Source organism: Phaseolus vulgaris, chromosome 11 (genome assembly GCF_051622355.1).
Source record: "Phaseolus vulgaris cultivar YP4 chromosome 11, ASM5162235v1, whole genome shotgun sequence".
NCBI classification, from domain to species: Eukaryota; Viridiplantae; Streptophyta; class Magnoliopsida; order Fabales; family Fabaceae; genus Phaseolus; species Phaseolus vulgaris.
In genome coordinates, this window is record NC_143508.1 from 14028948 (window position 1) to 14040027 (window position 11080).

The window sequence follows — 11080 nt, forward strand, 5'->3', positions numbered from 1 at the left end:
GGGCATTCTTGTGAAAGGAGGGGACGTCCAGGCCTTGGTCCCATAATTCCAAATCTGTGATGAAGGGTTGATGCTTTGCTGCTTTGATTGAAGCTTAGTGCTAGGGTGTTTAGAATTCTTGTAAAGATCATTCTTAATCCTATGCACAAGCTAAATCAATTTGTTTTAAAAGAGAGAAATGTTTTTCTAGGCAAAGAGCAAAACAATCGGTTGAATTCACGATATAATTGGTTGTTTTACACTTAGCTTATTTGAAGGTTTTCAAAATTGTTTTTGACTTGGTTGAGTAACTGTTAAAACCAATTCAACCGGTTAAAACAAAATTTCAACCGGTTGATTGCCACATTTCTTAACAGCTTTTCAAAAACCTATTAAATTTGTTTTAGTTGAATTAAAATTCATTTGGCTCATGATTAACTGCCTAAAACGGCTAGATTTAAGAGCTATAAATATGGTTTCTCTTTGTATTAAAAAACACACAAAAAGTGAGATTGAAAATGTTTTTGACAAGTGATTTTATTCAAAGTTTTGCAAGATTGCCTAAAGGTTGTGCATTGGTTCAAGAACTGATCTTAGGAGCTCTGTGATTCCTGAAATATCAGGTGTAATTTGTTCCTCTTTTATTCTTGTAATTGTTACTTTTCTATACTTATAAAGTTTGTGAACCTGTAAGGTCAGATGGTGTTCTGATTGTGGTTGTGTGAAAGGCAAAGAGGGTGAGTATTCTTGGGTTATCAAGATCACCTCTTTGTGGCTTTGAGTGTGTGTAATATGTGATTGATTGTTAGTGAAAAACCCAGTGGTTGTTCTGGGGACTGGATGTAGCTCAGAGGTTTAGTGAACCGGTATAAATTGATGGTGTAATCTCTCTCTCACACTCATTATAAACTGTTTGATTTGATTTTGTTATTTTTGTTGCCCTAAACAACTGGTTAAAACGAAGTTTTAATCGATTGATTTTATGCAAACGGTTTCAATTACTTTGTTTGATTGGCTTCCTTGATTACTCTTTCTGTGGTTGTTGTTAAAACTTCATTCTTATCCAATCTTTGTGAAAATCTTTTGACAAACAATTCACCCCCCCCCCCCCCCCCACTCTTGTTTAGGCCATTAAATCTAATAGAAACCCATCCAAGAGAGTTGGATCGCTCTTATTGCGTCATACCTTCAAGAATTTACCTTTGAAGCCCTTGTATGATTGTTGGAAGAGCGATAACAATGCTCTCTCAGCCACCCCGTTGAAAGATACCCAGAGTTGGCGACCTAAGTGTTTGGCCTCAAAGAAATATCAAAAGATTTCAACAGGTGGCAAAAGGCCAAACTGTGTGCAAAGAATGGAGAAACCCCGAACAAATGGCCAGCTATTTGGGTGTAGCTTGGCAGAGGCCACATTAATATCAGTAAGGAGTTCTTTCTCAAAGTTAAATAGGGGAAGACGACGAAGGATTCTTTTGAATACGTGGCATAGAAGTAGCAAAGGGGACCCTCAGGGTCCAATGACTCATCGCAGCAAACGGGTTCATCTTCTCTACATGGGATTAACCTAAGGGCTATATCGTGTTCTCTACCAAAATGGCATTTGTTTTTCCTAAGGGCCACTATACTCTCACGAGAGGTATACGTGGAAACTTCTTCTAAGAGGTTTTAGGGTGCCTATGGGTATAGAGCTTTGTAATCCATTGCTTGAACATCTAAAAATACAAACACAAGCAGAGTACAGTCAGGTAAGGCAAACCACATGCAACGATACATTTCAGATTCAAGAATAACAATATAACTAGCAGATATAGCGATCAGTATAAGCGGGAAAGGGTAAATTCAGAAGAATCCATACTCAGGAGATATGGTCATAACGAATACTTTCAACTGATAATGATGCAAATACAAAATAATGGGTTGAGCGAAAGGAAGTATCTTGAGGACGAAGAAGTTTCACAGGTTCGCGAAGGAGGTGTAGTGAGAATAAGAAAAGCATGAAGGGTTTGCAAGTAACAGAGAAATGGAACAGTGAAAGGTAGCGGATTTTCGAACGTTAACTTAAACGATTATGGGAATGGTAAGCAGAAACACCTTCCCATCGTTGATAAGAACGCCACGTGTGCGTCCACGATTGAGTATGGTGAAATGTCACCTCAGAAACGCTTTGTGCGCAACGCCACACCTGCTCGTTGCGAGACTTCCACGTAAGCCACCAAAGCACTTGAAAAGTCTCTTCGCTTAGCCAAGCTCAGCTCGAGCCTGGGGGGCTTTTGTACTGGACAAAGCGCTCGAGGCTCAGTGCTCGGTGGTTGGATCTCGGTTGTTGGGCCACTAATGTGGGTCATGAGTTTGGCCCAATTTTATTGGTAAGCCCGTTGTGGCATAATTAAGATAACCTTTTATATGTTAGTATAAGGCTGCTAGTAAAGTGTATTTTTGAACCTAAGGGTACGTATAGTACATGTGGTGCCTAAGTCAAGTAAATGTTTCTTTTAAACTTAAGTACGTGTGTTCTAAGGCACATAGTGATTAAGTTGCATGCATGACAAAAGATAACATTGCACAATGAGTAGGGTGCCCACGTAAGCAGAATACTCCACTGATGTTGGTTCATGAGTTGGTGCCCTGCTAGCAGGTGGTTGTTCTGTTATTATTTTATGTTTTCCTTAGAGATAAGATTATTTTTCGTTGTAGCACCTTGAGAGAAGGTGCCCATAAACAGAATATTTTTTCCTGTTGAGTATGCTTTCAATTGAGATTAGATTCTCATGAGAGAAAGTTGTTACAAGAGATAAGCTATAAAAGGGGCTTGAGACTCCCGGTAAAGGGATGTTGTTTCTGATTCTGAAACTGAATACTCCTTTAATTTGAGTAAGCCCTTACTGACTTGATCGTGGGAGTATAACCAACAGGTAGGGCCCCCTCTGTTTCAATGGAGCCACGTTCCAGTGCGACAAGACGTAGAACAGATTCCAAAAGAGACAGACCAAAGCTAGAACTCGTCACCAGAGTCAACCAATGAGAAAGTCAACCGGCAAGAACATATACCAATTTAAAAATTATTTTATAAATTTTTATTAATAATAGAAATTACTTTAAATATAATAATTTTTTTAGTGAATAAAATGATCTTTAATTTAGCCAAATAGTAACTAGTATTTTGATCTTTAAAATTAGTTTCTATTTAATGATTTTTTTATAGTATTATTTGAAACAAGTTTTGTATAATATTTTACATAAAGAGTGATATATTTTAATTTTTTTCTTAAGCTTTTAAATATAGCCAGTAAACTATCAATTAAATTTGAGGATTGATAAAATATTTTAAATAATTTATTTAAGTTATAAAATTCAAGTATCATCTTTTTTATATGAAGGAGGGAAATAATATAAACTATAATCCGAAGTTGCAATAGCTTGCAAGTTGGAACCCATCTCGAACTATTATTTATTAATTAAACTATAAATCATTTGGATTTATATTAACATTTTTATAATGGGTTGTTGACATAATTGGAAAGTGGTTATTGTAGAAATAGACATTATCACCTCACTCAAACAATGTAAAAGAAATTAAATAAGATTAGTTAGATTCACGCAGTCAGCATTGTGCATAAGTGAAATGATGTGTGAACAATGCTAACTAATAATAACGTTTTTCACGTGCATATATATTATTTCGCACTTGAATGAATCTTTTCATATTAATGTTTGCATTATTATTAAACATATTTAAATTTATTCATATGTTTCTTAATAAATATTAGGCTTGATTATAATTTTATCCTTTATATTTTGTAAAATTCATAATTTTGATTTTAATTTTTCAGTAAATGTAGTCTGATTTTAATTATTTTTTACTCAATTCCAATCTCTTGATACTTAAGCGAATTTATTAGACTTAATTGTTCTTGATTGGCCAATACATCATATTAAAGTATTACTTTTTTACAAATTTTTTAACATTAAAGCATTTTTTTCTACTTTCTTAATGCGTTTAAATTTTTTAATTTTATATTCTTATTTTAAAATTTTAAAATAAAAGATAAAATGTTATAATTTATGTATGCAATAATCCAAATAATGTGAGCAAGTATGAATACTGGGTGACACCATTTTGCACCGACTAGGTTTAAAATTTAAATATGTTCCAATTCTATTTAATCTAAATTGAGTTCAATTGGATTATTCTTGTGTAAAATACTAAATAAATATAAGATATTCCATAAACAAGATAAAATTGATTTAAAATTTTCATATTTCATTTATAAGTATTATATAACTGATAATATATATATTATTAAATATTAAATTTAAATAACTATTGAAATAGTGATTACAAATTACCATTGATGTTGATAAAATAATTATCATTAATTAAATATATTTGATAAAAAAAATTATAAACTATGTGATCATTTTACAAATATATGAAAGTAATAAAAGCAATGAGTTGGAATTTCACATTTTTGAAAGTTTGATATTTTTAAAAGTTTGATAATATAAATAGTTTTAAATCTTATGTTTTGAGACGATTTTATATTTTATAAGATAATTATATAAGATTAAGTTAGGTTTTATAAGATTTTGAAATGTGGATAGTGTTAATGAGTGATTCATATGAAATCTAGATATGCAAGAACATGTTTAACAAAAACTTTCTAAGCAGTTTCGTATAAGCCAATAATGGACGACTTTAAACGATTTAGTATTGTCTTAAATCAAATGGGGTATCCTGCTTTTGGAATTTTGGGTAAAAGAGAAAATTGAGGATAAGATCTACGTTGATTTTGCTTTACCCAAAGGATGTTCACACATTCACCTCCATTTTTCTTCTATGGACCCTTTTTGTCGTTACTACAAATAAAATAAAATAAAACATTGGCACATGTTCTTGTTATACGAGGAAAGTTACACTCCGTTTGTCTTATTGAAGTCATACAACATAATCTCTTCGAGAAGTGATATGATCGGTTTTTTTCTTAAACTAGTGTGTAATTTTTTTTATATTTCCAAAATGGACAATATGTTTTTTTTTTTTTCAAAATGAGTAAATCGACAACCACAATAGATATTTAGATAGAATAAAATTGTGCATCGTGAGAGAGATTTAAAAAAAAAATTAACATTGTACATAAGAATTACGATTTTTAATTAAAACTGTATTCCACATATACGATTTTAATATTAAAATACATTTTAACATACTAAATTTTAAAAAAATTAAAAAATCGTATATATTAAATACCATTTCAACATACATTTATATATAATAATATATAAAATTAAAAATAATTGTATAATAAATATGTTTTAATTATTTTCATATATAATAATTTTAATATATGTTTTAGTATTTAAAATAGAAATAAAAATAATATAAAATTAAATAAATTAAATTTATTATTATAACTTTATTTTATATATAATTAAAGAAAATTAAATTTTAGTATTTAAAATAATAATAATAATAGAAAATTAGATTTAATTTACTATTATAACTTTTTATATATATAATAAAAGAAAATTAGATTTTTATAAAAAATTAACTAAATAAGTTTTAAGAAAATATTTTTTTATTATATAATTAAAAATAACTGAACTTTTATTATATATAATTAAAAAATTAAATATAACTTTTTGGATTTTAATATCTTATAATTATTTTGAATTTTTAATAAATTAAAAAAATTTAATCGGAAAGCTAAAACAAAATAAAAAGTGAATAAGTTTAAGAACAACATTAAAGTTTGACATTAAGTGAAAACACACGAGCATAAACACAAAAGCATAACAATTTAATTTAAAGATTACATAATTTAGCAACCTAAACATGAATAAAACTATCTATGAGATCTTGTCCCACATGGGGCCCTTCTTCGTTGTCTTGGTGGACGTCTAAACGGAGGTGGGCTTTCATTATCATTGTTTTCTTCTTCGTTGTCGTCAGATGGAATATCATACCTCATTGAAGGCATTGTGGGTCGATAACAATGCATGGTAGGAGTTGGATGAAATGCGAAAGGTAGTGTCATTGTTGAAGTACCAAACATTTACGATTGACTCGGAGAAACAATATTTCTTGCGATGGTCCCGGAGAAAAAAATATTTATGTGCAATGGAAAATTGATGTAAGTTGATGGCATTTGCTGGTAGAGAAATTAGGCAGACATGTTGTTGTTGTGGTCCATAAAGATGAATATTTATGGTGCTTGATTGGGAGCGGATTGAAATTGAACTTGTTGTCCAAATGGTGCAACCTTTGATGAAGACCCAACATGATGACGGTGGCCTTCGGAATAGTGTGGTTGACTATCGGGTGACATGTCGTACTGTTGTTTAAAAAAATAATTAATGTACGAATTTAAAAAAAAAATATGTATGAATTTTATAAAATAACAATATCTAATTGGTACAAATTGAACTTACATCCTCTTCAGATGTATCTATAGGTGAGACGTAGTGAATAGTATGAGTGATGTACCATTGCATGTAAGTTGATTCATCATGCAAATGACCGTCTCCGTGGAATGGTACTCCCTCAATTAAACGGTTTTGTCGGTCATTCCACATTGTTATCCACCTCTGATTATATTGTAGCCAGTACCTATCTAATCTCCCACGCATGTCTTGTCTGTGAACTTCATCGAGGTTAAGTGGGTCGTGTGGAATGGGTTGTCGATACTCGAATTGTCGCATCACCTGATCTGCTTGATGAAATTCAACAGTTGCAAAACAGATTAAAGGTACAACCGCCCGACTTACAACTGCCACATAATTGTAAATAAACCACTAATTTGAAGTCGTCGATATGGAGTCCACAAAAACTATCAACAACAGGAAATAACATTATTAATTTTTTGGATTACTCAGAAAGAATTTAGTTCTTAGACGATGAAAAGGATAACCTGTTTCGGTTGCAGTTGATCTAGCATTTTCCATATTTCAACCATGTTTGTTGCACTCGTGTTTGATCGATGGAAATTTCGAGTCCACCTACGATCAATGTTTTTCATGTCATAATTAATACTAAGGTTTTTAATATACAATATTGAAAAGAAGAAAATAAATAGTAACCTCCTCGCAAGCGAAAATCCAACCCCGACAGCAATGTCCTCAACACTCAATGGCCCAATCCTTGGTGAAAAGCATGTCATTCGGTCCCATGCCCAACACTGTAATAGCAACATGCATCCTCCGATATTTTCTTGATTATAATTAATACTGTGATCCAATGCACAATACAAACACGCCAACAAAGTTGAACCCTAACTAAAGTTTGATACATTATTCAAGTCAGCCAATAACAATAGATACATCAAATGAACTCGACCGCCTAATGTATCGGGCATCAATAAACTCTCAATTAAGGTCAGTATGTGCGCTCGTGCATGTTGTGCAATAATAATTTTCGTTGCATCATGTGGTAAGTCCTGAAAGAAGTATTCAACCAAGATATCTTGATTGTGTTTCCTAGAACCCACAGTTTCTGGTGGCACAAATCCCAACAATGTCTCACAGAGATAACAAGTCACCACTATTAATGCTCGTAACAGGTTCCTCATCAATTGGGAGCCCAAGTTGAAGGACAACATCTTCGAAATTGATTGTCGTTTCTCTGAGTGGTAAATTAAAGGTGTGTGTTTCAATTCTCCACCTTTCGACTAATGCCGTAAGTAAATGATGATTAATGTCAATGTTTTTCAATGTCAATGTGTGTATGAACCCAACATGTTGAATTAAATTTCGAACTCGATCATCAAGTCTATCAGAATGTTTGAGAACCCAAATGGAATGTTGCCTAGGCCTTATCAGTCTTTCGTTCCCCTCCCATAAATCCTTTGTCACATGTTTATGTTGCATCCGCAAAAGGGATATATCATATGGTAGTCGTGCATTGGTTGCCATTGGTAGCTGAAAAAATAAAAAATGTGAAAGTTCTAAATTTCTTAAAAATTGAGCCTTCTAAGTTGACAAAATAAATTTCATTCTTACTTGATGATATGGACACCCAAACAGTACTATAAGGCACAGGCTAAATAGTTGATCTCTTGAATCATAAGAAGGAGGCAACAATGAAGGAAATGGTGGGACGCTTGTGTAAACTAACACACCAATTTATATGAATTTGAATTCAATGTACGACATTTTTTTGCAACATATGCACGGTGTCATGCTTTCACGAGTGAATAGGAAACATAATAGAAAATCTATGCCAAAGTACCAAACTTTGAAATAAAGGATTATGGAGTGTTTGAATCAAATATGCCATGGAGTGATTCTCTGCACATTTAGCAAGATTCTCACGTAAAGCAAGTCATGCCATGGTGGAAAAAGCCAAAAATGAATGAAGGAAAGCGATAGAGGAAAAAGCCAAAGTGAGTGAAGGAAAGCACATTGAGGAAAAACTCAAAGTGAGTGAAGGAAAGTACATGTAGAAAAAAGCCAAAGTGAGTGAAGGAAAGCACATGAGGAAAAATGACGAAACAAGTTTAAGTGAAACTCGTATACCATGTTGGCAATTTCTCTTTGAAGTTGTATTCACCATTGGAGATTTCACCTTAAAGTTGTGGGTTCCACATTCACTCATTGAATTTGATGGTACAACCAATGAAAGGAACTCTTCCTGTAACCACAAAATCATCAAACTTATTTCACAGTTTAGGAAAAAAAAATTGTGGGAAGTTTTGATTGGAGCAGAACATGTCTTATATATTCCTCTTCACAAGGTAATAATTTAAATTTTATATTGAAATATTTTCTAAGTATTCATGCTCATTGCATGCACTTTATAATAACAATTTTAATTACATGTTTCATGTGGTAGATGAATCAATTTTACATTGGAGACAGTTCTATTAGCACTTAGGAGGAACCCGTAATCAGAGATATTATTAATGAGTTTAGTGAAGATGACGATGTTGATGATTTACCCGAAGATGGTGGTTTCGCAAAGTCATCACTCCAACAAAGTGATTTCAATAATCGATCTAGACAAATAGCTCAATATGACATTTATGAACAGATGACTTTTCCTAATAAAGAGGCTACATTGGTTGCCATCAAACAATATCACATAGCTAAAGGGTTCAAATTTGTTGTCGTAGAGTCAAAGACGGATCGATATGTAGCCCGGTGCATTGACTACAATAATGGATGTCAATGGCGGCTTAGAGCATCCTTCAGTAAAATACGTGATACATGGGAGATCAAAAAAATTGAAGCACCCCACACATGTTTGTCGACCACTCTTTCTGATGATCACGTAAATTTGGACTCCAACCAAATTGCAATTGTAGTGGTCAATTCCATTAAAGCAAACTCATTCATCCCTGTGAAAAGTTTAATCACAAAAATTAAAAGTGGTTATGGTTATTCTGTAACATATAAAAAAAAACATGGATGGCAAAACAAAAGGCGCTTGCCATGGAATTCGGCGATTGGGACGAATCCTATAATCATCTCCCAAGATGGTTGCAGGCGGTTCAAGAAAGTGTCCCTGAGACAATTGTCGAATATAACTCGGCCTTTTGTTATAGGCGATGTTCAAGACAACTCGTGTAACATCTTTGAACGAGTATTTTGGGCTTTCAAGCCTTGCATTGATGGCTTTAATTACTGCAAGTCAATAGTCCAAGTTGACGGAACATTCTTGACCGGAAAATACCATGGAACTTTGCTAACTGCAATTGGTCAAGATGGCAACCGAAAGATATTCCTTTTAGCTTTTACAATAGTTGAAGGTGAAATAAAAGAAACATTGATCTGGTTCTTCCTCCGGTTGCGATCACATGTCATGCCGAAACAAAATATATGCATGATAACTGATAGAGGAAAGGCCATTTTATCAGCATTAAAATCTCCAGAAGTAGCTTGGGAAGGACATGGTCTCCTATCAATATATTGCATACGCCACATTGCATCTAACTTCAATAAGAAGTTCAAGAATGCCGAGGCGAAGAGACAATTAATAAACATGGGTATTTATCTTAATTTAATTCACTTATATTGATTATTTTTGTTGCAATACACTCACTTTAAATCATTTTATTTTTTACATTTCACAGGTTATGAAATGAAACAACCAATTGTTCAGGCAAAGTTGTTGTCTCTAAGATCACAATTTCAGCAACCTTTTGCCTGGATAGATCAAATACCTTTGGAAAAATGGACACAAGCATATGACGAAGGCAGGAGGTATGGCCACATGACAAAAAATTTAGTTGAGTGCATAACTCTGGATTAAAGGGAGCACAATCGTTACCCATATGTGCTCTTATGAAGACAACTTTTGAAAGAACCAAATCTTGGTTTGTTGAACGAGGGATGAAGATAAAGTGCATGTTACGAGTTGGCCATCAATATCCAGAAGATATTACTGCTTTGTTATGAAAAAAAAATGAACAACAATCGAATATGTGTCATGTCCAAAGCTACAATAGACAAAATTCAGAGTTTGATGTTCAAGAGCTATCTGCTGCCCAACTACGACGCCTACCTATGTCTTACACAATAAGACTTAATGACTGGTGGTGTAATTGTGGGGAGTTTCAAGCTCTCTTACTTCCTTGTGCTCATGTTATCGATGTTTGTTCGGCATGTCATTTACAACTAACAACATTCATTTATCTTATCTATAGTTTGCAGTATATTTTGAAGGCTTACGAAGTTGAATTTCATTCAGTTCGAAATGAAGATTATTGGTCTACTTATATGGGACTGAATTTCATCCCGAACACCTACATGCGCCGTAAGGAATCAGGCAGACCAACAACTAATCGTATACATAATGAAATGGATGAACCACTTTCAAATAAGCCAAAAACAAATATCTTATTGTAGGAATGAAGGCCACAATTGAGCAAATTGTCCATATAGACAATAATAGAACGTAGACTCTTGTACTATTTTTCTATTTTCTATGACAATTAAGTTTTTGGTTAACGTTCTTCATTTTACTTTTTCAATTAAAGTTTCTACTTTATTTTAGCATTTCGAATTTAGAATTTTACCAACTTACTTTTCTATTATGAATTAAATTTAATTTAATCATTTTTTAAAAATAATTGTACCGATCATGTAATCGGAAGTGATGACGTGG

At 32.9% G+C, this 11080-nt stretch overlaps 1 protein-coding gene across 1 annotated transcript; it reads left to right on the forward strand.

Moving 5' to 3' along the window:
* Positions 1-9004: 9004 nt before the first annotated feature.
* On the forward strand, positions 9005-10821 carry LOC137834921 (uncharacterized). The gene is made up of 3 exons (XM_068643166.1): positions 9005-9959; positions 10047-10176; positions 10620-10821. The coding sequence occupies exons 1-3, from the start codon at positions 9005-9007 to the stop codon at positions 10819-10821; spliced, it is 1287 nt and encodes a 428-aa protein (XP_068499267.1).
* The last annotated feature ends 259 nt before the right edge of the window (positions 10822-11080 follow it).

What these genes read in the sequence shown, in the direction of transcription:
- LOC137834921 (XM_068643166.1), top strand. Translation starts at nt 9,005, where the DNA reads ATGACTTTTCCTAATAAAGAGGCTACATTGGTTGCCATCAAACAATAT. An exon ending in GAGACAATTAATAAACATGG is followed by an intron (nt 9,960 to 10,046) that starts GTATTTATCTTA and finishes TACATTTCACAG; the next exon opens with GTTATGAAATGAAACAACCA. An exon ending in GCATATGACGAAGGCAGGAG is followed by an intron (nt 10,177 to 10,619) that starts GTATGGCCACAT and finishes TCTTATCTATAG; the next exon opens with TTTGCAGTATATTTTGAAGG.